At 48.0% G+C, this 26,911-nt stretch overlaps 2 protein-coding genes across 2 annotated transcripts in view; both read left to right on the top strand.

Moving 5' to 3' along the window:
- LOC130344666 (arf-GAP with GTPase, ANK repeat and PH domain-containing protein 3-like) overlaps nucleotides 1–26,911 on the top strand; it is a gene marked incomplete at both ends in the record, with an annotated part of 135,136 nt that overhangs the window by 57,533 nt on the left and 50,692 nt on the right. The window contains one exon of the mRNA XM_056554444.1: nucleotides 20,681–20,785. Coding sequence (XP_056410419.1) covers nucleotides 20,681–20,785 — 105 coding nt within the window. The remainder of the gene's footprint in view (nucleotides 1–20,680; nucleotides 20,786–26,911) is intronic.
- LOC130344667 (keratin-associated protein 10-7-like) lies at nucleotides 14,596–17,128 on the top strand. The gene is made up of 2 exons (XM_056554445.1): nucleotides 14,596–16,993; nucleotides 17,046–17,128. Exon 1 carries the CDS (start codon nucleotides 14,682–14,684, stop codon nucleotides 16,272–16,274), a length of 1,593 nt encoding a protein of 530 aa, XP_056410420.1. The 5' UTR covers nucleotides 14,596–14,681; the 3' UTR covers nucleotides 16,275–16,993; nucleotides 17,046–17,128.

Here is a 26,911-nt window from a genome sequence, read left to right as displayed (position 1 = left end):
GCATATCCTCTGGCCAGAGACCGCCGCCACCCGCTTCTCTCCCCCTGCCGGTCCTGAGTCCAACCACCGCAGCTGCCCCATTGCCTCCCCCATCCCCGGTTTTATAATTACCTGTTCCCGGGGTCCACACTACTTCTGGCTCTGACGTTGCGTTGAGGACGTCACTCGTCATTGCACAGCAACAGCGCAGGACGCAGGAGCCAGAAGTAGCGCAAACCCCAGGAAAAGGTCATTATAACACCGGGGATGGGGGAAGCAATGGGACAGAGGCATCGGCGGTCTCTGTCCAGAGGATAGGGGGGGGGGCAGTGGCGGTGGTTGGGCTCAGGACCCCAGGACAGGCAGGGGGAGAGAAGCGGGCAGCGGTCTCTGGCCCCCGCAAAAGCCTCTGCAGTTCATTGATTTAAAGCGCCCGCATTATCGCCAAGGTAATTGCCGATACCGATAACTTCCAAAATCGTGAGTATCGGACGATAATCGGTCGATCCCTACTGAGGACCCACCTGTATACTGACTGATCTGAGGACCTGTCTGCTCTCCTGACTGACCTGAGGACGGATCCGCTCTTCTGACTGACCTGAAGACCTGTCTGCTCTCCTGACTGACCTGATGACCCACCTGTATATCCTGACTGACCTTAGCACCCACCTGTTTCTTGACTGACCTGATGACCCACCTGTATCCTGACTCACCTGATGACCCACCTGTATCCTGACTGACCTGAGGACCCACCTGTATCCTGACTGACCTGAGGACCCACCTGTATCCTGACTGATCTGAGGACCTGTCTGCTCTCCTGACTGATCTGAGGACCTGTCTGCTCTCCTGACTGATCTGAGGACCTGTCTGCTCTCCTGACTGATCTGAGGACCTGTCTGCTCTCCTGACTGATCTGAGGACCTGTCTGCTCTCCTGACTGATCTAAGGACCTGTCTCTCCTGGCTGATCTGAGGACCTTACTGCTTTCCTGACTGATCCAGGGACATTACTGCTCTCCTGACTGACCCGGGGACCTTACTGCTTTCCTGACTGATCCAGGGACATTACTGCTCTCCTGACTGATCCTGGGACCTTACTGCTCTCCTGACTGATCTGAGGACATTACTGCTCTCCTGACTGATCTGAGGACATTACTGCTCTCCTGGCTGATCTGAGGGCATTACTGCTCTCCTGACTGATCTGAGGACATTACTGCTCTCCTGACTGATCTGAGGACCTGTCTGCTCTCCTGATTGATCTGAGGACCTTATTGCTCTACTGACTGATCCGGGGACCTTACTGCTCTCCTCACTGATTTGCGGACCTCTCTCTTCTGACTTATCTGAGGATCTGTCTGCTCTCCTGACTGACCCGGGGACCTTACTGCTCTTCTGACTGACCTGAAGACCTGTCTGCTCTCCTGACTGACCTGATGACCCACCTGTATATCCTGACTGACCTTAGCACCCACCTGTTTCTTGACTGACCTGATGACCCACCTGTATCCTGACTCACCTGATGACCCACCTGTATCCTGACTCACCTGATGACCCACCTGTATCCTGACTGACCTGAGGACCCACCTGTATCCTGACTGACCTGAGGACCCACCTGTATCCTGACTGATCTGAGGACCTGTCTGCTCTCCTGACTGATCTGAGGACCTGTCTGCTCTCCTGACTGATCTGAGGACCTGTCTGCTCTCCTGACTGATCTGAGGACCTGTCTGCTCTCCTGACTGATCTGAGGACCTGTCTGCTCTCCTGACTGATCTAAGGACCTGTCTCTCCTGGCTGATCTGAGGACCTTACTGCTTTCCTGACTGATCCAGGGACATTACTGCTCTCCTGACTGACCCGGGGACCTTACTGCTTTCCTGACTGATCCAGGGACATTACTGCTCTCCTGACTGATCCTGGGACCTTACTGCTCTCCTGACTGATCTGAGGACATTACTGCTCTCCTGACTGATCTGAGGACATTACTGCTCTCCTGGCTGATCTGAGGACATTACTGCTCTCCTGACTGATCTGAGGACATTACTGCTCTCCTGACTGATCTGAGGACCTGTCTGCTCTCCTGATTGATCTGAGGACCTTATTGCTCTACTGACTGATCCGGGGACCTTACTGCTCTCCTCACTGATCTGCGGACCTCTCTCTTCTGACTTATCTGAGGATCTGTCTGCTCTCCTGACTTACCCGGGGACCTTACTGCTCTCCTGACTGATCTGAGGACAAAACAGCTTTCCTGACTGACCCAGGGACATTACTGCTCTCCTCACTGATCCGAGGACCTTACTGCTTTCCTGACTGATCTGAGGACCTCTCTCTTCTGACTGATCTGAGGACCTGTCTGCTCTCCTGACTGATCTGAGGACATTACTGCTCTTCTGACTGATCTGAGGACATTACTGCTCTTCTGACTGATCTGAGGACATTACTGCTCTCCTGACTGATCTGAGGACATTACTGCTCTCCTGACTGATCTGAGGACATTACTGCTCTCCTGACTGATCTGAGGACATTACTGCTCTCCTGACTTATCTGAGGACCTGTCTGCTCTCCTGACTGATCTGAGGACCTCTCTCTTCTGACTTATCTGAGGACCTGTCTGCTCTCCTGACTGATCTGAGGACCTGTCTCTCCTGACTGATCTGAGGACCTTACTGCTCTCCTGACTGATCTGAGGACATTACTGCTTTCCTGACTGATCCAGGGACATCACTGCTCTCCTGACTGATCTGAGGACATTACTGCTCTCCTGACTTATCTGAGGACATTACTGCTCTCCTGACTGATCTGAGGACATTACTGCTCTCCTGACTTATCTGAGGACCTGTCTGCTCTCCTGACTGATCTGAGGACCTCTCTCTTCTGACTTATCTGAGGACCTGTCTGCTCTCCTGACTGATCTGAGGACCTGTCTCTCCTGACTGATCTGAGGACCTCTCTCTTCTGACTTATCTGAGGACCTGTCTGCTCTCCTGACTGATCTGAGGACCTGTCTCTCCTGACTGATCTGAGGACATTACTGCTCTCCTGACTGATCTGAGGACATTACTGCTCTCCTGACTGATCTGAGGACATTACTGCTCTCCTGACTTATCTGAGGACCTGTCTGCTCTCCTGACTGATCTGAGGACCTCTCTCTTCTGACTTATCTGAGGACCTGTCTGCTCTCCTGACTGATCTGAGGACCGGTCTCTCCTGACTGATCTGAGGACCTTACTGCTCTCCTGACTGATCTGAGGACATTACTGCTCTCCTGACTGATCCAGGGACATTACTGCTCTCCTGACTGATCTGAGGACATTACTGCTCTCCTGACTGATCTGAGGACATTACTGCTCTCCTGATTGATCTGAGGACCTGTCTCTCCTGACTGATCTGAGGACATTACTGCTCTCCTGACTGATCTGAGGACATTACTGCTGTCCTGACTGATCTGAGGACATTACTGCTCTCCTGACTGATCTGAGGACATTACTGCTCTCCTGACTGATCTGAGGACATTACTGCTCTCCTGACATATCTGAGGACATTACTGCTCTCCTGACTGATCTGAGGACATTACTGCTCTCCTGACTGATCTGAGGACATTACTGCTCTCCTGACTGATCTGAGGACATTACTGCTCTCCTGACTGATCTGAGGACCTGTCTCTCCTGACATATCTGAGGACATTACTGCTCTCCTGACTGATCTGAGGACATTACTGCTCTCCTGACTGATCTGAGGACATTACTGCTCTCCTGACTGATCTGAGGACCTGTCTCTCCTGACTTATCTGAGGACATTACTGCTCTCCTGACTGATCTGAGGACATTACTGCTCTCCTGACTGATCTGAGGACATTACTGCTCTCCTGACTGATCTGAGGACATTACTGCTCTCCTGACTTATCTGAGGACATTACTGCTCTCCTGACTGATCTGAGGACATTACTGCTCTCCTGACTGATCTGAGGACATTACTGCTCTCCTGACTGATCTGAGGACCTGTCTCTCCTGACTGATCTGAGGACCTGTCTCTCCTGACTGATCTGAGGACCTGTCTCTCCTGACTGATCTGAGGACCTGTCTCTCCTGACTGATCTGAGGACCTGTCTCTCCTGACTGATCTGAGGACCTGTCTCTCCTGACTGATCTGAGGACATTACTGCTCTCCTGACTGATCTGAGGACATTACTGCTCTCCTGACTGATCTGAGGACATTACTGCTTTCCTGACTGATCTGAGGACATTACTGCTCTCCTGACTGATCTGAGGGCATTACTGCTCTCCCGACTGATCTGAGGACATTACTGCTCTCCCGACTGATCTGAGGACCTGTCTCTCCTGACTGATCTGAGGACCTGTCTCTCCTGACTGATCTGAGGACCTGTCTCTCCTGACTGATCTGAGGACCTGTCTGCTCTCCTGACTGATCTGAGGACCTGTCTCTCCTGACTGATCTGAGGACCTGTCTCTCCTGACTGATCTGAGGACCTGTCTCTCCTGACTGATCTGAGGACCTGTCTCTCCTGACTGATCTGAGGACCTGTCTCTCCTGACTGATCTGAGGACCTGTAGTGTAGTTCTTCTTAATTCCATTCTTGCGCTCCCCCTCTGTATGTTCGCACCTTGATGTGATGGTCCAGCAGACAGGATCAATGGCGTCCTTCTCCTCACTCCCAGGACAATGATGGGGTTTGGCGCCTCCTAGAGATGATGTGCTGCCACCTCCTCAAACAACACTGAGCGGCTGACTGAATTGTGATGACGTCTTCTATGATGGATTTATAGCTCCCGTGTGGGAGCAGATAGAGTAATCACAGGACCAGCACCAGATTAGTACCCCACATGTCATAAAAAAGGTTCCTTATAGACAGGCAGAGGGTTCAAAGTACAAGCGACAATCGAGTAGTAAAAGGATCCTTCAGGCTGTGTTCACACATTGCGTTTTTGTGGTAAAATAAAAAAGGGGGGGGGGGGGAGGGATTTATTACAGGTGCAAACTGGCAATAAGTCACATACATTTGCTCAAACCCCCCTGATTTGCGTCAAAAATTTCGGCTTTTTACCAATCTGCTCCACACTTGCGAAATGCAAGGAGAGGCTAAGTGCAGAGAAGGCGTGGTTTTGCGCCAATGGAAGCAGGCATAAAATGTAGTTAAGCTATATGTCAGCTCCGAGCACGGGCATGTGTACACACAGTCATATACATATATACACACACAGTCATATACATATATACACACACAGTCATATACATATATACACACACAGTCATATACATATATACACACACAGTCATATACATATATACACACACAGTCATATACATATATACACACACAGTCATATACATATATACACACACAGTCATATACATATATACACACACAGTCATATACATATATACACACACAGTCATATACATATATACACACACAGTCATATACATATATACACACACAGTCATATACATATATACACACACAGTCATATACATATATACACACACAGTCATATACATATATACACACACAGTCATATACATATATACACACACAGTCATATACATATATACACACACAGTCATATACATATATACACACACAGTCATATACATATATACACACACAGTCATATACATATATACACACACAGTCATATACATATATACACACACAGTCATGGCGGTAAATGTTGTCCCCCCTGAAATGTTTCTATATAATGAAGTATTCCTCACAGGAAAGGATTGCAGGAACACAGGTTTATTCCCTCTGTATATATATATATATAGATCTCCTCTCCTCTGTGTATATATATATATATATATATATAGATCTCCTCTCCTCTGTATATATATATATATATATATATATATAGATCTCCTCTCCTCTGTATATATATATATATATATATATATATATATATATAGATCTCCTCTCCTCTGTATATATATATATATATAGATCTCCTCTCCTCTGTATATATATATATATATATATATATATATATATAGATCTCCTCTCCTCTGTATATATATATATATATATATATATAGATCTCCTCTCCTCTGTATATATATATATATATATATATATATCTCCTCTCCTCTGTATATATATATATATATATATATATATATATATATATAGATCTCCTCTCCTCTGTATATATATATATATAGATCTCCTCTCCTCTGTATATATATATATATATATATATATATATATAGATCTCCTCTCCTCTGTATATATATATATATATATATATATAGATCTCCTCTCCTCTGTATATATATATATATATATATATATCTCCTCTCCTCTGTATATATATATATATATATATATATATATATATATATATAGATCTCCTCTCCTCTGTATATATATATATATATATATATAGATCTCCTCTCCTCTGTATATATATATATATATATATATATATATCTCCTCTCCTCTGTATATATATATATATATAGATCTCCTCTCCTCTGTATATATATATATATATATATATATATATATATATAGATCTCCTCTCCTCTGTATATATATATATATTGCAGTAACACAGGTTTTGCTATACACATGTTTATTCCCTTTGTGTATATATATATATATATATATATATATATATATATAGATCTCCTCTCCTCTGTATATATATATATATATATATATATATATATATAGATCTCCTCTCCTCTGTATATATATATATATATATATATATATAGATCTCCTCTCCTCTGTATATGTATATATATATATATATACATCTCCTCTCTGTATATATATATATAGATCTCCTCTCCTCTGTATATATATATATATATATATATATATATAGATCTCCTCTCCTCTGTATATATATATATATATATATATATAGATCTCCTCTCCTCTGTATATATATATTGCAGTAACACAGGTTTTGCTATACACATGTTTATTCCCTTTGTATATATATATAGATCTCCTCTCCTCTGTATATATATATATATATATATCTCCTCTCCTCTGTATATATATATTGCAGTAACACAGGTTTTGCTATACACATGTTTATTCCCTTTGTGTGTATTGGAACTAAACCAAAAAAGGAGGAAAAAAAGCAAATTGGACATAATGTCACCAAACTCCAAAAATGGTCCGGACACAATTATTGGCGCCTTTCATAATTGTGGATGAATAAGATTGTTTCCAGCATGTGATGTTCCTTTATACTCACCTGGGGCAAGTAACAGGTGTGGGCAATATAACAATCACAACTGAAAGCAGATAAAAAGGAGAGAAGTTCACTTATGTGTCTGTGTGCCACACTAAGCATGGACAACAGAAAAAGGGAAAAGAGAACTGTCTGCGGACTTGAGAACCAAAATTGTGGAAAAATATCAACAATCTCAAGGGGACAAGTCCATCTCCAGAGATCTAGATTTGTCTTTGTCCACAGTGCGCAACATTATCAAGAAGTTTACAACCCATAGCCCTGTAGATAATCTCCCTGGGCGTGGACGGAAGAGAAAAATTGATGAAAGGTGTCACCGCAGGATAGTCCGGATGGGAGATAAGCAGCCCCAAACAAGTTCCAAAGATATTCAAGCTGTCCTGCAGGCTCAGGGAGCATCAGTGTCAGCGCGAACTATCCGTCCACATTTAAATGAAATGAAACGCTATGGAGGAGACCCAGGAGGACCCCACTATGGAGGAGACCCAGGAGGACCCCACTATGGAGGAGACCCAGGAGGACCCCACTATGGAGGAGACCCTGGAGGACCCCACTATGGAGAAGACCCAGGAGGACCCCACACAGAGACATAAAAAAGTAAAACTACATTTTGCCAAAAATGAACTTGAGTAACCAAAATCCTTCTGGGAAAACGTCTTGTGGACAGATGAGACCAAGATAGAGATTTTTGGTAAAGCTGGAGAGTTCTGAAGTGGTAGCAATGAGTCCAGATCTAAATCCCATTGATCACCTGATGAGAGATCTTATAATTACTGTTGGGAAAAGGCGCCTTCCAATAAGAGACCTGGAGCAGTTTGTAAAGGAAGAATCCAACATTCCGGCTGAGAGGTGTAAGAAGCTTATTGATGGTTATAGGAAGAGAGGTCCAACATTCCGGCTGAGAGGTGTAAGAAGCTTATTGATGCTTATAGGAAGAGTGGTCCAACATTCCGGCTGAGAGGTGTAAGAAGCTTAATGATGCTTATAGGAAGAGTGGTCCAACATTCCGGCTGAGAGGTGTAAGAAGCTTATTGATGCTTCTAGGAAGACACTGATTTCACTTATTATTTCCAAAGGGTGCAACCAAATATTAAGTTAAGGGTGCCAATAATTTTGTCCAGTCCATTTTTGGAGTTTGGTGACATTATGTCCAATTAGCTTTTTTTCCCCTCTTTTGGTTTAGTTCCAATACACACAAAGGGAATAAACATGTTTATAGCAAAACATGTGTTACTGCAATCCTTTCCTGTGAGGAATACTTCATTTTATAGAAACATTACAGGGGTGCCCTCCCGTAGGCTTGCATTGCGGGGCGGAGCATGACATCACACGCCGGCGTAGGCATGACGTCACATGTCACACGCCCTGTAGTCGCCCGTAATCAGACCCGGAGCGAACACGCTCTGGGGACTGATTACAAACGGGGTGCCGCGTGCATGATCCCGGGGTCCCCAGCGGCTGGACTCCCGCGATCAGGCATCTTATCCCCTATCCTTTGGATAGAGGATAAGATGTTTAAGCACCGGAGAACCCTCTTTAACACTATAGTTAAGTGAATCTGATTGGTCATCTAGATGAGCCTCTGTCTGTACATATCTCCTGAGGGTCAGACCACCACTGATCAGATCCCTAGGACTCTGCACTGATTATACTGACCAGCCTCTGTACATATCTCCTGAGGGTCAGACCACCACTGATCAGATCCCTAGGACCCTGCACTGATTATACTGACCAGCCTCTGTACATATCTCCTGAGGGTCAGACCACCACTGATCAGATCCCTAGGACTCTGCACTGATTATACTGACCAGCCTCTGTACATATCTCCTGAGGGTCAGACCACCACTGATCAGATCCCTAGGACCCTGCACTGATTATACTGACCAGCCTCTGTACATATCTCCTGAGGGTCAGACCACCACTGATCAGATCCCTAGGACCCTGCACTGATTATACGGACCAGCCTCTATACATATCTCCTGAGGGTCAAACCACCACTGATCAGATCCCTAGGACCCTGCACTGATTATACTGACCAGCCTCTATACATATCTCCTGAGGGTCAGACCACCACTGATCAGATCCCTAGGACCCTGCACTGATTATACTGACCATCCTCTGTACACATCTCCTGAGGGTCAGACCACTACTGATCAGATCCCTAGGACCCTGCACTGATTATACTGACCAGCCTCTGTACATATCTCCTGAGGGTCAGACCACCACTGATCAGATCCCTAGGACCCTGCACTGATTATACTGACCAGCCTCTGTACATATCTCCTGAGGGTCAGACCACCACTGATCAGATCCCTAGGACCCTGCACTGATTATACTGACCAGCCTCTGTACATATCTCCTGAGGGTCAGACCACCACTGATCAGATCCCTAGGACCCTGCACTGATTATACGGACCAGCCTCTATACATATCTCCTGAGGGTCAGACCACCACTGATCAGATCCCTAGGACCCTGCACTGATTATACTGACCATCCTCTGTACACATCTCCTGAGGGTCAGACCACTGATCAGATCCCTAGGACCCTGCACTGATTATACTGACCAGCCTCTGTACATATCTGAGGGTCAGACCACTGATCAGATCCCTAGGACCCTGCACTGATTATACTGACCAGCCTCTGTACACATCTCCTGAGGGTCAGACCACTGATCAGATCCCTAGGACCCTGCACTGATTATACTGACCAGCCTCTGTACATATCTCCTGAGGGTCAGACCACTGATCAGATCCCTAGGACCCTGCACTGATTATACTGACCAGCCTCTGTACATATCTCCTTAGGGTCAAACCACTGATCAGATCCCTAGGACCCTGCACTGATTATACTGACCAGCCTCTGTACATATCTGAGGGTCAAACCACTGATCAGATCCCTGGGACCCTGCACTGATTATACTGACCAGCCTCTGTACACATCTCCTGAGGGTCAGACCACCACTGATCAGATCCCTAGGACCCTGCACTGATTATACTGACCAGCCTCTGTACACATCTCCTGAGGGTCAGACCACCTCTGATCAGATCCCTAGGACCCTGCACTGATTATACTGACCAGCCTTTGTACACATCTCCTGAGGGTCAGACCGCTGATCAGATCCCTAGGACCCTGCACTGATTATACTGACCAGCCTCTGTACACATCTCCTGAGGGTCAGACCACCACTGATCAGATCCCTAGGACCCTGCACTGATTATACTGACCAGCCTCTGTACATATCTCCTGAGGGTCAGACCACCACTGATCAGATCCCTAGGACCCTGCACTGATTATACTGACCAGCCTCTGTACATATCTCCTGAGGGTCAGACCACCACTGATCAGATCCCTAGGACCCTGCACTGATTATACTGACCAGCCTCTGTACACATCTCCTGAGGGTCAGACCACCTCTGATCAGATCCCTAGGACCCTGCACTGATTATACTGACCAGCCTCTGTACACACATCTTCTGAGGGTCAGACCACTGATCAGATCCCTAGGACCCTGCGCTGATTATACTGACCATCCTCTGTACACATCTCCTGAGGGTCAGACCACTGATCAGATCCCTAGGACCCTGCACTGATTATACTGACCATCCTCTGTACACATCTCCTGAGGGTCAGACCACTGATCAGATCCCTAGGACCCTGCACTGATTATACTGACCAGCCTCTGTACACATCTCCTGAGGGTCAGACCACCACTGATCAGATCCCTAGGACCCTGCACTGATTATACTGACCATCCTCTGTACACATCTCCTGAGGGTCAGACCACTGATCAGATCCCTAGGACCCTGCACTGATTATACTGACCAGCCTCTGTACACATCTCCTGAGGGTCAGACCACCACTGATCAGATCCCTAGGACCCTGCACTGATTATACTGACCATCCTCTGTACACATCTCCTGAGGGTCAGACCACCACTGATCAGATCCCTAGGACCCTGCACTGATTATACTGACCATCCTCTGTACACATCTCCTGAGGGTCAGACCACCACTGATCAGATCCCTTGGACCCTGCACTGATTATACGGACCAGCCTCTGTACACATCTCCTGAGGGTCAGACCACTACTGATCAGATCCTTAGAACCCTGCACTGATTATACTGACCAGCCTCTGTACACATCTCCTGAGGGTCAGACCACTGATCAGATCCCTAGGACCCTGCACTGATTATACTGACCAGCCTCTGTACACATCTCCTGAGGGTCAGACCACTGATCAGATCCCTAGGACCCTGCACTGATTATACGGACCAGCCTCTATACATATCTCCTGAGGGTCAGACCACCACTGATCAGATCCCTAGGACCCTGCACTGATTATACTGACCAGCCTCTGTACATATCTCCTGAGGGTCAGACCACCACTGATCAGATCCCTAGGACCCTGCACTGATTATACTGACCAGCCTCTGTACACACATCTCCTGAGGGTCAGACCACTGATCAGATCCCTAGGACCCTGCACTGATTATACTGACCATCCTCTGTACACATCTCCTGAGGGTCAGACCACTGATCAGATCCCTAGGACTCTGCACTGATTATACTGACCATCCTCTGTACACATCTCCTGAGGGTCAGACCACTGATCAGATCCCTAGGACCCTGCACTGATTAAACTGACCAGCCTCTGTACACATCTCCTGAGGGTCAGACCACCGCTGATCAGATCCCTAGGACCCTGCACTGATTATACTGACCATCCTCTGTACACATCTCCTGAGGGTCAGACCACTGATCAGATCCCTAGGACCCTGCACTGATTATACTGACCAGCCTCTGTACACATCTCCTGAGGGTCAGACCACCACTGATCAGATCCCTTGGACCCTGCACTGATTATACGGACCAGCCTCTGTACACATCTCCTGAGGGTCAGACCACTACTGATCAGATCCTTAGGACCCTGCACTGATTATACTGACCAGCCTCTGTACACATCTCCTGAGGGTCAGACCACTGATCAGATCCCTAGGACCCTGCACTGATTATACTGACCAGCCTCTGTACACATCTCCTGAGGGTCAGACCACTGATCAGATCCCTAGGACCCTGCACTGATTATACGGACCAGCCTCTATACATATCTCCTGAGGGTCAGACCACCACTGATCAGATCCCTAGGACCCTGCACTGATTATACTGACCAGCCTCTGTACATATCTCCTGAGGGTCAGACCACCACTGATCAGATCCCTAGGACCCTGCACTGATTATACTGACCAGCCTCTGTACACACATCTCCTGAGGGTCAGACCACTGATCAGATCCCTAGGACCCTGCACTGATTATACTGACCATCCTCTGTACACATCTCCTGAGGGTCAGACCACTGATCAGATCCCTAGGACTCTGCACTGATTATACTGACCATCCTCTGTACACATCTCCTGAGGGTCAGACCACTGATCAGATCCCTAGGACCCTGCACTGATTAAACTGACCAGCCTCTGTACACATCTCCTGAGGGTCAGACCACCACTGATCAGATCCCTAGGACCCTGCACTGATTATACTGACCATCCTCTGTACACATCTCCTGAGGGTCAGACCACTGATCAGATCCCTAGGACCCTGCACTGATTATACTGACCAGCCTCTGTACACATCTCCTGAGGGTCAGACCACCACTGATCAGATCCCTAGGACCCTGCACTGATTATACTGACCATCCTCTGTACACATCTCCTGAGGGTCAGACCACCACTGATCAGATCCCTAGGACCCTGCACTGATTATACTGACCATCCTCTGTACACATCTCCTGAGGGTCAGACCACCACTGATCAGATCCCTTGGACCCTGCACTGATTATACGGACCAGCCTCTGTACACATCTCCTGAGGGTCAGACCACTACTGATCAGATCCTTAGGACCCTGCACTGATTATACTGACCATCCTCTGTACACATCTCCTGAGGGTCAGACCACTGATCAGATCCCTAGGACCCTGCACTGATTATACTGACCAGCCTCTGTACACATCTCCTGAGGGTCAGACCACTGATCAGATCCCTAGGACCCTGCACTGATTATACGGACCAGCCTCTATACATATCTCCTGAGGGTCAGACCACTGATCAGATGCCTAGGACCCTGCACTGATTATACTGACCAGCCTCTATACACATCTCATGAGGGTCAGACCACTGATCAGATCCCTAGGACCCTGCACTGATTATACTGACCAGCCTCTGTACACATCTCCTGAGGGTCAGACCACTGATCAGATCCCTAGGACCCTGCACTGATTATACTGACCATCCTCTGTACACATCTCCTGAGGGTCAGACCACTGATCAGATCCTTAGGACCCTGCACTGATTATACTGACCAGCCTCTGTACACATCTCCTGAGGGTCAGACCACTGATCAGATCCCTAGGACCCTGCACTGATTATACTGACCATCCTCTGTACACATCTCCTGAGGGTCAGACCACTGATCAGATCCCTAGGACCCTGCACTGATTATACTGACCATCCTCTGTACACATCTCCTGAGGGTCAGACCACCACTGATCAGATCCCTAGGACCCTGCACTGATTATACTGACCATCCTCTGTACATATCTCCTGAGGGTCAGACCACCACTGATCAGATCCCTAGGACCCTGCACTGATTATACTGACCAGCCTCTGTACATATCTCCTGAGGGTCAGACCACCACTGATCAGATCCCTAGGACCCTGCACTGATTATACTGACCAGCCTCTGTACACATCTCCTGAGGGTCAGACCACTGATCAGATCCCTAGGACCCTGCACTGATTATACTGACCAGCCTCTGTACACATCTCCTGAGGGTCAGACCACTGATCAGATCCCTATGACTTGTTGAGACAGAAAAAAGGAAGAATCAGGATCTGCAGAGAAGGTTTTCATTTTGCCCACTAGGTGGCGGTTCAGTATTACGGAGTGTGGAGGGGGAGGGACCTTTCTCCTCTATTATAGTGATGTCTGTGCCTCCTGTCTGACCGCTGCTCAGTTCTTCTGATGTTTACTGTGCCTGTACCCATATGTTTTGCCCCTGTGTGTGCCTGTTCCCATATGTTTTGCCCCTGTGTGTGCCTGTACCCATGTTTTGCCCCTGTGTATGCCTGTTCCCATATGTTTTGCCCCTGTGTGTGCCTGTACCCATATGTTTTGCCCCTGTGTATGCCTGTTCCCATATGTTTTGCCCCTGTGTGTGCCTGTTCCCATATGTTTTGCCCCTGTGTGTGCCTGTTCCCATATGTTTTGCCCCTGTGTATGCCTGTTCCCATATGTTTTGCCCCTGTGTGTGCCTGTTCCCATATGTTTTGCCCCTGTGTGTGCCTGTTCCCATATGTTTTGCCCCTGTGTGTGCCTGTACCCGTATGTTTTGCCCCTGTGTGTGCCTGTACCCATATGTTTTGCCCCTGTGTGTGCCTGTTCCCATATGTTTTGCCCCTGTGTGTGCCTGTACCCACATGTTTTGCCCCTGTGTCTGTACCCATATGTTTTGCCCCTGTGTGTACCTGTACCCATATTTTTTGCCCGTGTCTCTACCCATGTTTTGCCCCGTGTGTGCCTGTTCTCATATGTTTTGCCCCTGTGTGTGTCTGTATCCATATGTTTTGCCCCTGTGCCTGTACCCATATGTTTTGCCCCTGTGTCTGTACCCGTATGTTTTGCCTCCTGTGTGTACCTGTACCCATATGTTTTGCCCCCTGTCTGTACCTGTTCCCATATGTTTTGCCCCTTTGTGCCTGTACCCGTATGTTTTGCCCCTGTGTCTGTACCTGTACCCATATGTTTTGCCCCTGTGTATGCCTGTACCCATATGTTTTGCCCCTGTGTGTGCCTGTTTCCATATGTTTTGCCCCTTTGTGCCTGTTCCCATATGTTTTGCCCCTATGTATGCCTGTACCCATATGTTTTGCCCCTGTGTGTGCCTGTTCCCATATGTTTTGCCCCTGTGTGTGCCTGTTCCCATATGTTTTGCCCCTGTGTATGCCTGTACCCATATGTTTTGCCCCCTGTCTGTACCTGTTCCGATATGTTTTGCCCCTTTGTGCCTGTACCCGTATGTTTTGCCCCTGTGTGTGCCTGTACCCGGATGTTTTGCCCGTGTGTACCTGTACCCATATTTTTTTTCCTGTGTCTGTACCCATGTTTTGCCCCTGTGTGTGCCTGTACCCATATGTTTTGCCCTGTGTGTGCCTGTACCCATATGTTTTGCCCTGTGTGTGCCTGTACCCATATGTTTTGCCCGTGTGCCTATACCCATATTTTTTGGCCGTGTGTGCCTATACCCATATTTTTTGCCCGTGTGTGCCTATACCCATATTTTTTGCCCGTGTGTGCCTGTACCCGTATGTTTTGCCCCTGTGTGTGCCTGTACCCGTATGTTTTGCCCCTGTGTGTGCCTGTACCCGTATGTTTTGCCCCTGTGTGTGCCTGTACCCATATGTTTTGTCCCTGTGTGTGCCTCTACCCGTATGTTTTGCCCCTGTGTGTACCTGTACCCATATTTTTTGCCCCTGTGTCTCTACCCATGTTTTGCCCCGTGTGTGCCTGTTCTCATATGTTTTGCCCCTGTGTCTGCCTGTACTCGTATGTTTCACCCCTGTGTCTGTACCCATATGTTTTGCCCGTGTGTGCCTGTACCCGTATGTTTTGCCCGTGTGTGCCTGTTCCCATGTTTCGCCCCTGTGTCTGTACCCATATGTTTTGCCCGTGTGTACCTGTACCCATATGTTTTACCTCCTGTGTGTACCTGTACCCATATGTTTTGCCCCCTGTCTGTACCTGTACCCATATTTTTTTGCCCCTTGTGTCTGTACCCATGTTTTTCCCCTGTGTGGGCCTGTACCTGTATGTTTTGCCCCTGTGTGTGCCTGTACCCGTATGTTTTGCCCCTGTGTCTGTACCCATGTTTTGCCCAGTGTGTGCCTGTACCCAAATGTTTTGGACCTGTGCCTGAGCCATTCTGTTCTCTCCCCACGCTGCTTCGTGCCACACTTTTTACTGTTATATGTAAAAACCTAAGTCAACAGATGACTAGAGGTGTAAGTAAGTGAACCCATAACACTTAGCAGTGAGAAACCTCATTGACTGGTAAGTGCACAACTCATTGCCTGGTTTGGGTGTTGGATAAATGGCTGATGGGTGTGAAATTATGTCCTAGACCTAAAGTTGGCCATACACATGGGACCTCTCCGGCAATGTGCCCCACCTGTAAAGATAGCAAATACAGGGGCAAATAATCTGCCACATTGAGCTGATAAACCCAACCTCAAGTGTCCCGGAGACGCTGCTTTCACCGCAGAGACTTGGACCCATATATACACCTACTGCCTATATCTCAGCACCATCACCCCACGTGAGGGTAACTGGGCCATCAGCTAGCCCTGAAATATTACACAAGAGAGTGCCCCTCTGTTTTTGCTTTCTTCCTCCCTCCTTCCAATTCAGCTGATAAAACCCAGTTCTGTTTTTTTAGCTGACCATTGAAAAAATCCAGGAAAGCCGATCACGTTTTCTGCAGAGCAAAGTGTGATGTCATCCATCATCAACAGTCACCTGTATTTAATTTACAGACAGTGGTTGGGTGAAATTGCCAAAATTGTCCATGTTGGCCAACCATTATCTTGTGTATGGCAAGCTTTAGAATTGTTAATCACATTGAGAAAGCAAAATGGATGTGTTGGTGTAAAGAGAGGTAGGATGTTGGTTAGGTGTAGAGAGGTTGGATGTTCGGTGGGTGTAGAGAAGTTTGATGTTGGGTGGGTGTAGAGAGGTTGGATGTTGGTTAGGTGTAGAGAGGTTGGATGTTGGGTGGGTGTAGAGAGGTTGGATATTTGGGTGTAGAGAGGTTGGATGTTTGGGTGTAGAGAGGTTGGATGTTGGTTAGGTGTAGAGAGGTTGGATGTTGGTTAGGTGTAGAGAGGTTGGATGTTGGGTGGGTGTAGAGAGGTTGGATGTTGGGTGGGTGTAGAGAGGTTGGATGTTGGGTGGGTGTAGAGAGGTTGGATGTTGGGTGGGTGTAGAGAGGTTGGATGTTGGTTAGGTGTAGAGAGGTTGGATGTTGGGTGGGTGTAGAGAGGTTGGATGTTGGGTGGGTGTAGAGAGGTTGGATGTTGGGTGGGCGTAGAGAGGTTGGATGTTGGGTGGGCGTAGAGAGGTTGGATGTTGGTTAGGTGTAGAGAGGTTGGATGTTGGTTGGGTGTAGAGAGGTTGGATGTTGGTTGGGTGTAGAGAGGTTAGATGTTGAGTTTATGTGTTGAGGATGGATGGAGGGTTTATGTAGAGAGGCTGGATGGTGGGTTTATGTAGAGAGGTTGAATGGTGAGTTCCTGTGTAGAGGCTGGATGCTGGGTTTCTGTAGAGAGGCTGGATGGTGGGTTTCTGTAGAAAGGCTGGATGGTGGGTTTCTGTAGAGAGGCTGGATGCTGGGTTTGTGTATAGAGGCTGGATGGAGGATTTATGTAGAGAGGCTGGATGGTGGGTTTATGTAGAGAGGCTGGATGTGGTTTCTGTTGAGAGGCTTGTGGAGGGTTTATGTAGAGAGGCTGGATAGTGGGTTTCTGTGTAGAGGCTGGATGGTGGGTTTCTGTGTAGGGGCTTGATGGTGGGTTTCTGTGTAGAGGCTGGATGGAGGGTTTGTGTAGAGAGGCTGGATTGAGGGTTTGTGTAGAGAGGCTGGATGGGGGGTTTGTGTAGAGAGGCTGGATGGTGGATTTATGTAGAGAGGCTGGATGGGAAGGTTTGTGTAGAGAGGCTGGATGGAGGGTTTATGTAGAGAGGCTGGATGGAGGTTTGTGTAGAGAGGCTGGAGGGAGGGTTTGTGTAGAGAGGCTGGATGGAGTTTTTTTTTTTTAGAGAGGCTGGATGGTGGGTTTATGTAGAGAGGTTGGATGGTGAGTACCTGTGTAGAGTCTCGATAGTGGGTTTATGTAGAAAGGCTGGATGGTGGGTTTCTGTAAAGAGGCTGGATGCTGGGTTTCTTTGTAGGGGCTTGATGGTGGGTTTCTGTGTAGAGGCTGGATGGAGTGTTTATGTAGAGAGGCTGGATTGAGGATTTGTGTAGAGAGGCTGGATGGTGGGTTTGTGTATAGAGGCTGGATGGTGGGTTTCTGTGGAGAGGCTGGATGGTGGGTTTCTGTGGAGAGGCTGTGTGGAGGGTTTATGTAGAGAGGCTGGATGGTAGGTTTCTGTGTAGAGGCTTGATGGTGGGTTTATGTAGAGAGGCTGGATGGTGGGTTTCTGTGTAGAGGCTGGATGGAGGGTTTGTGTAGAGAGGCTGGATGGAGGTTTGTGTAGAGAGGCTGGATGGAGGTTTGTGTAGAGAGGCTGAATGAAGGTTTGTGTAGAGAGGCTGGATGGAGGTTTGTGTAGAGAGGCTGGATGGAGGTTTGTGTAGAGAGGCTGGATTGTGGGTTTGTGTAGAGAGGCTGGATGGTGGGTTTGTGTAGAGGGGCTGGATGGAGGTTTGTGTATAGAGGCTGGATTGGAGGGTTTGTGTAGAGATGTTGGATGGAGGGTTTGTGTAGAGAGGCTGGATGGTGAGTTTGTGTAGAGAGGCTGGAGGGAGGGTTTGTGTAGAGAGGCTGGATTGTGAGTTTATATAGAGATGCTGGCTAGAGGGGTTTATGTAGAGAGGATCGATGGTGGGTTTATGTATATAGGCTGGATGGAGGGTTTGTGTAGAGAGGCTGGATGGAGGGTTTGTGTAGAGAGGCTGGATGGAGGGTTTGTGTAGAGAGGCTGGATGGAGGGTTTATGTAGAGAGGCTGGAACGTGGGTTTCTGTGTAGAGGCTGGATGGAGGGTTTGTGTAGAGAGGCTGGATGGAGGGTTTGTGTAGAGAGGCTGGATGGTGGGTTTGTGTAGAGAGGCTGGATGGTGGGTTTGTGTAGAGAGGCTGGATGGAGGTTTGTGTAGAGAGGCTGGATGGAGGGTTTCTGTGTAGAGGCTTGATGGTGAGTTTCTGTGTAGAGGCTGGATGGAGGGTTTGTGTAGAGGCTGGATGGTGGGTTTGTGTAGATGGGCTGGATGGAGGTTTGTGTATAGAGGCTGGATTGGAGGGTTTGTGTAGAGATGTTGGATGGAGGGTTTGTGTAGAGAGGCTGGATTGTGAGTTTATATAGAGATGCTAGCTAGAGGGGTTTATGTAGAGAGGCTGGATGGAGGTTTATGTAGAAAGGCTGGGTGGAGGGTTTGTGTAGAGAAGCTGGATGGTGGGTTTATGTAGAGAGGCTGGATGAAGGTTTGTGTATAGAGGTTGGATTGAGGATTTTTGCAGAGAGAATGGATGGAGGGTTTGTGTAGAGAGACTGGATGGTGGGTTTGTGTAGAGAGGCTGGATGGAGGTTTGTGTAGAGAGGCTGGAGGGAGGGTTTGTGTATAGAAGCTGGGTGGAGGGTTTGTGTAGAGAAGCTAGATGGTGGGTTTATGTAGAGAGGCTGGATGGTGGGTTAGTGTAGAGAAGCTGGATGGTGGGTTTGTGTAGAGAGGCTGGATAGAGGGTTTGTGTAGGGAGGCTGGATGGAGGGTTAGTGTAGAGAGGCTGGATGCAGGGTTTGTGTAGAGAGGCTGGATGGAGGGTTTGTGTAGAGAGGCTGGATGGAGGGTTTGTGTAGAGAGGCTGGAAGGAAAGTTTGTGTAGAGAGGCTGGAGGGAGGATTTGTGTAGAGAGGCTGGAGGGAGGGTTTGTGTAGAGAGGCTGGATGGAAGGTTTGTGTAGAGAGGCTGGATGGAGGGTTTGTGTAGAGAGGCTGGATGGAGGTTTGTGTAGAGAGGCTGGATGGAGGGTTTGTGTAGAGAGGCTGGATGGAGGGTTTGTGTAGAGAGGCTGGATGGAGGGTTTGTGTAGAGAGGCTGGAGGGAGGGTTTGTGTAGAGAGGCTGGATGGAAGGTTTGTGTAGAGAGGCTGGATGGAGGGTTTGTGTAGAGAGGCTGGAGGGAGGGTTTGTGTAGAGAGGCTGGATGGAAAGTTTGTGTAGAGAGGCTGGATGGAGGGTTTGTGTAGAGAGGCTGGATGGAGGGTTTGTGTAGAGAGGCTGGAGGGAGGGTTTGTGTAGAGAGGCTGGATGGAAGGTTTGTGTAGAGAGGCTGGATGGAGGGTTTGTGTAGAGAGGCTGGAGGGAGGGTTTGTGTAGAGAGGCTGGATGGAGGGTTTGTGTAGAGAGGCTGGAGGGAGGGTTTGTGTAGAGATGTTGGATGGAGGGTTTGTGTAGAGAGGCTGGATGGAAGGTTTGTGTAGAGAGGCTGGATGGAGGGTTTGTGTAGAGAGGCTGGAGGGAGGGTTTGTGTAGAGAGGCTGGAGGGAGGGTTTGTGTAGAGAGGCTGGATGGAAAGTTTGTGTAGAGAGGCTGGAGGGAGGGTTTGTGTAGAGAGGCTGGATGGTGGGTTGAGTTGACTGGTTTCTGTCCAGTTGGGTACCATGTGATCTGCTGTAGGCAACTTCATTGTTTTTGGTTTTGCAGGGAGTCCTGTTAAAGCGGAGCGGGAAATCCTTGAATAAAGAGTGGAAGAAGAAATATGTGACCCTGAGTGATAACGGGGTCCTAACCTATCACCCCAGTCTCCACGTGAGTCCCTGAACCTATTACACCTCATCCGTTACCCTGTATTATAGTGTGTACTGTATATACTGTAGTCCCCACTGTGCCGTGTACTGTATATAGTCCCCCCAGTGCTGTGTACTGTGTATACTGTAGTCCCCACTGTGCCGTGTACTGTATATAGTCCCCCCAGTGCTGTGTACTGTATATACTGTAGTCCCCACTGTGTCGTGTACTGTATATAGTCCCCCCAGTGCTGTGTACTGTATATACTGTAGTCCCCACTGTGCCGTGTACTGTATATAGTCCCCCCAGTGCTGTGTACTGTATATACTGTAGTCCCCACTGTGCCGTGTACTGTATATAGTCCCCCCAGTGCTGTGTACTGTGTATACTGTAGTCCCCACTGTGCCGTGTACTGTATATAGTCCCCCCAGTGCTGTGTACTGTATATAGTCCCCCCAGTGCTGTGTACTGTATATACTGTAGTCCCCACTGTGCCGTGTACTGTATATAGTCCCCCCAGTGCTGTGTACTGTATATAGTCCCCCCAGTGCTGTGTACTGTATATACTGTAGTCCCCACTGTGCCGTGTACTGTATATAGTCCCCCCAGTGCTGTGTACTGTATATACTTAGTCCCCACTGTGCCGTGTACTGTATATAGTCCCCCCAGTGCTGTGTACTGTATATACTGTAGTCCCCACTGTGCCGTGTACTGTATATAGTCCCCCCAGTGCTGTGTACTGTATATACTGTAGTCCCCACTGTGCCGTGTACTGTATATAGTCCCCCCAGTGCTGTGTACTGTATATACTGTAGTCCCCACTGTGCCGTGTACTGTATATAGTCCCCCCAGTGCTGTGTACTGTATATACTGTAGTCCCCACTGTGCCGTGTACTGTATATAGTCCCCCCAGTGCTGTGTACTGTATATACTGTAGTCCCCCCAGTGCTGTGTACTGTATATACTGTAGTCCCCACTGTGCCGTGTACTGTATATAGTCCCCCCAGTGCTGTGTACTGTATATACTGTAGTCCCCACTGTGCCGTGTACTGTATATAGTCCCCCCAGTGCTGTGTATTGTATATAGTCCCCCCAGTGCTGTGTACTGTATATACTGTAGTCCCCACTGTGCCGTGTACTGTATATAGTCCCCCCAGTGCTGTGTACTGTGTATACTGTAGTCCCCACTGTGCCGTGTACTGTATATAGTCCCCCCCAGTGCTGTGTACTGTATATACTGTAGTCCCCACTGTGCCGTGTACTGTATATAGTCCCCCCAGTGCTGTGTACTGTATATACTGTAGTCCCCACTGTGCCGTGTACTGTATATAGTCCCCCCAGTGCTGTGTACTGTATATAGTCCCCACTGTGCCGTGTACTGTATATAGTCCCCCCAGTGCTGTGTACTGTATATAGTCCCCACTGTGCCGTGTACTGTATATAGTCCCCCCCAGTGCTGTGTACTGTATATAGTCCCCACTGTGCCGTGTACTGTATATAGTCCCCCCAGTGCTGTGTACTGTATATAGTCCCCCCAGTGCTGTGTACTGTATATAGTCCCCACTGTGCCGTGTACTGTATATAGTCCCCCCAGTGCTGTGTACTGTATATAGTCCCCCCAGTGCTGTGAACTGTATATAGTCCCCCCAGTGCTGTGTACTGTATATACTGTAGCCCCCACTGTGCCGTGTACTGTATATAGTCCCCCAGTGCTGTGTACTGTATATACTGTAGCCCCACTGTGCCGTGTACTGTATATAGTCCCCCAGTGCTGTGTACTGTATATACTGTAGTCCCCCAGTGCTGTGTACTGTATATAGTCCCCCCAGTGCTGTGTACTGTATATAGTCCTCCCAGTGCTGTGTACTGTATATAGTCCCCCCAGTGCTGTGTACTGTATATAGTCCTCCCAGTGCTGTGTACTGTATATAGTCCTCCCAGTGCTGTGTACTGTATATAGTCCCCCCAGTGCTGTGTACTGTATATAGTCCCCCAGTCCTTTGTACTGTATATAGTCCTCCCAGTGCTGTGTACTGTATATAGTCCTCCCAGTGCTGTGTACTGTATATAGTCCCCCCAGTGCTGTGTACTGTATATAGTCCCCCCAGTGCTGTGTACTGTATATAGTCCTCCCAGTGCTGTGTACTGTATATAGTCCTCCCAGTGCTGTGTACTGTATATAGTCCTCCCAGTGCTGTGTACTGTGTATAGTCCCCCCAGTGATGTGTACTGTATATAGTCCTCCCAGTGCTGTGTACTGTATATAGTCCCCCTAGTGCTGTGTACTGTATATAGTCCCCCCAGTGCTGTGTACTATATATAGTCCTCCCAGTGCTGTGTACTGTATATAGTCCCCCTAGTGCTGTGTACTGTATATAGTCCCCCCAGTGATGTGTACTGTATATAGTCCTCCCAGTGCTGTGTACTGTATATAGTCCCCCTAGTGCTGTGTACTGTATATAGTCCCCCCAGTGCTGTGTACTGTATATAGTCCCCCCAGTGCTGTGTACTGTATATAGTCCTCCCAGTGCTGTGTACTGTATATAGTCCTCCCAGTGCTGTGTACTGTATATAGTCCTCCCAGTGCTGTGTACTGTATATAGTCCCCCCAGTGCTGTGTACTGTATATAGTCCCCCCCAGTGCTGTGTACTGTATATAGTCCCCCCAGTGCTGTGTACTGTATATAGTCCCCCCAGTGCTGTGTACTGTATATAGTCCTCCCAGTGCTGTGTACTGTATATAGTCCTCCCAGTGCTGTGTACTGTATATAGTCCTCCCAGTGCTGTGTACTGTATATAGTCCCCCCCAGTGCTGTGTACTGTATATAGTCCTCCCAGTGCTGTGTACTGTATATAGTCCCCCCCAGTGCTGTGTACTGTATATAGTCCCCCCAGTGCTGTGTACTGTATATAGTCCTCCCAGTGCTGTGTACTGTATATAGTCCCCCAGTGCTGTGTACTGTATATAGTCCTCCCAGTGCTGTGTACTGTATATAGTCCTCCCAGTGCTGTGTACTGTATATAGTCCTCCCAGTGCTGTGTACTGTATATAGTCCTCCCAGTGCTGTGTACTGTATATAGTCCTCCCAGTGCTGTGTACTGTATATAGTCCTCCCAGTGCTGTGTACTGTATATAGTCCCCCCAGTGCTGTGTACTGTATATAGTCCTCCCAGTGCTGTGTACTGTATATAGTCCCCCCAGTGCTGTGTACTGTATATATTCCTCCAGTGCTGTGTACTGTATATAGTCCTCCCAGTGCTGTGTACTGTATATAGTCCCCCCAGTGCTGTGTACTGTATATAGTCCCCCAGTGCTGTGTACTGTATATAGTCCTCCCAGTGCTGTGTACTGTATATAGTCCTCCCAGTGCTGTGTACTGTATATAGTCCTCCCAGTGCTGTGTACTGTATATATTCCTCCAGTGCTGTGTACTGTATATAGTCCTCCCAGTGCTGTGTACTGTATATAGTCCTCCCAGTGCTGTGTACTGTATATAGTCCTCCCAGTGCTGTGTACTGTATATATTCCTCCAGTGCTGTGTACTGTATATAGTCCTCCCAGTGCTGTGTACTGTATATAGTCCTCCCAGTGCTGTGTACTGTATATAGTCCTCCCAGTGCTGTGTACTGTATATAGTCCCCCCAGTGCTGTGTACTGTATATAGTCCCCCCAGTATGTGTACTGTATATAGTCTCCCCAGTGCTGTGTACTGTATATAGTCCTCCCAGTGCTGTGTACTGTATATAGTCCCCCCCAGTGCTGTGTACTGTATATAGTCCTCCCAGTGCTGTGTACTGTATATAGTCCTCCCAGTGCTGTGTACTGTATATATTCCTCCAGTGCTGTGTACTGTATATAGTCCTCCCAGTGCTGTGTACTGTATATAGTCCCCCCAGTGCTGTGTACTGTATATAGTCCCCCAGTGCTGTGTACTGTATATAGTCCTCCCAGTGCTGTGTACTGTATATAGTCCTCCCAGTGCTGTGTACTGTATATAGTCCTCCCAGTGCTGTGTACTGTATATATTCCTCCAGTGCTGTGTACTGTATATAGTCCTCCCAGTGCTGTGTACTGTATATAGTCCTCCCAGTGCTGTGTACTGTATATAGTCCCCCCAGTGCTGTGTACTGTATATAGTCCCCCCCAGTGCTGTGTACTGTATATAGTCCCCCCAGTGCTGTGTACTGTATATAGTCCCCCCAGTGCTGTGTACTGTATATAGTCCTCCCAGTGCTGTGTACTGTATATAGTCCTCCCAGTGCTGTGTACTGTATATAGTCCTCCCAGTGCTGTGTACTGTATATAGTCCCCCCCAGTGCTGTGTACTGTATATAGTCCTCCCAGTGCTGTGTACTGTATATAGTCCCCCCCAGTGCTGTGTACTGTATATAGTCCCCCCAGTGCTGTGTACTGTATATAGTCCTCCCAGTGCTGTGTACTGTATATAGTCCTCCCAGTGCTGTGTACTGTATATAGTCCCCCTAGTGCTGTGTACTGTATATAGTCCCCCCAGTGCTGTGTACTGTATATAGTCCTCCCAGTGCTGTGTACTGTATATAGTCCCCCTAGTGCTGTGTACTGTATATAGTCCCCCCAGTGCTGTGAACTGTATATAGTCCCTCCAGTCCTGTGTACTGTATATAGTCCCCCCAGTGCTGTGTACTGTATATAGTCCCCCCCCCAGTGCTGTGTACTGTATATAGTCCTCCCAGTGCTGTGTACTGTATATAGTCCCCCTAGTGCTGTGTACTGTATATAGTCCTCCCAGTGCTGTGTACTGTATATAGTCCTCCCAGTGCTGTGTACTGTATATAGTCCCCCTAGTGCTGTGTACTGTATATAGTCCCCCCAGTGCTGTGTACTGTATATAGTCCCTCCAGTCCTGTGTACTGTATATAGTCCCCCCAGTGCTGTGTACTGTATATAGTCCCCCCCCAGTGCTGTGTACTGTATATAGTCCTCCCAGTGCTGTGTACTGTATATAGTCCCCCCAGTGCTGTGTACTGTATATAGTCCTCCCAGTGCTGTGTACTGTATATAGTCCTCCCAGTGCTGTGTACTGTATATAGTCCCCCTAGTGCTGTGTACTGTATATAGTCCTCCCAGTGCTGTGTACTGTATATAGTCCTCCCAGTGCTGTGTACTGTATATAGTCCTCCCAGTGCTGTGTACTGTATATAGTCCTCCCAGTGCTGTGTACTGTATATAGTCCTCCCAGTGCTGTGTACTGTATATAGTCCCCCCAGTGCTGTGTACTGTATATAGTCCTCCCAGTGCTGTGTACTGTATATAGTCCTCCCAGTGCTGTGTACTGTATATAGTCCTCCCAGTGCTGTGTACTGTATATAGTCCTCCCAGTGCTGTGTACTGTATATAGTCCTCCCAGTGCTGTGTACTGTATATAGTCCTCCCAGTGCTGTGTACTGTATATAGTCCTCCCAGTGCTGTGTACTGTATATACTGTAGTCCCCACTGTGCCTTGTACTGTATATAGTCCTCCCAGTGCTGTGTACTGTATATAGTCCTCCCAGTGCTGTGTACTGTATATATTCCTCCAGTGCTGTGTACTGTATATAGTCCTCCCAGTGCTGTGTACTGTATATAGTCCCCCCAGTGCTGTGTACTGTATATAGTCCCCCAGTGCTGTGTACTGTATATAGTCCTCCCAGTGCTGTGTACTGTATATAGTCCTCCCAGTGCTGTGTACTGTATATAGTCCTCCCAGTGCTGTGTACTGTATATAGTCCTCCAGTGCTGTGTACTGTATATAGTCCTCCCAGTGCTGTGTACTGTATATAGTCCTCCCAGTGCTGTGTACTGTATATAGTCCCCCCAGTGCTGTGTACTGTATATAGTCCCCCCCAGTGCTGTGTACTGTATATAGTCCCCCCAGTGCTGTGTACTGTATATAGTCCCCCCAGTGCTGTGTACTGTATATAGTCCCCCCAGTGCTGTGTACTGTATATAGTCCTCCCAGTGCTGTGTACTGTATATAGTCCCCCCCAGTGCTGTGTACTGTATATAGTCCTCCCAGTGCTGTGTACTGTATATAGTCCCCCCCAGTGCTGTGTACTGTATATAGTCCCCCCAGTGCTGTGTACTGTATATAGTCCTCCCAGTGCTGTGTACTGTATATAGTCCCCCCA

This window comes from Hyla sarda, unplaced genomic scaffold, assembly GCF_029499605.1.
Source record: "Hyla sarda isolate aHylSar1 unplaced genomic scaffold, aHylSar1.hap1 scaffold_726, whole genome shotgun sequence".
In the NCBI taxonomy this organism is placed as follows: Eukaryota; Metazoa; Chordata; class Amphibia; order Anura; family Hylidae; genus Hyla; species Hyla sarda.
This window is presented reverse-complemented; position numbering and strand designations above follow the sequence as displayed.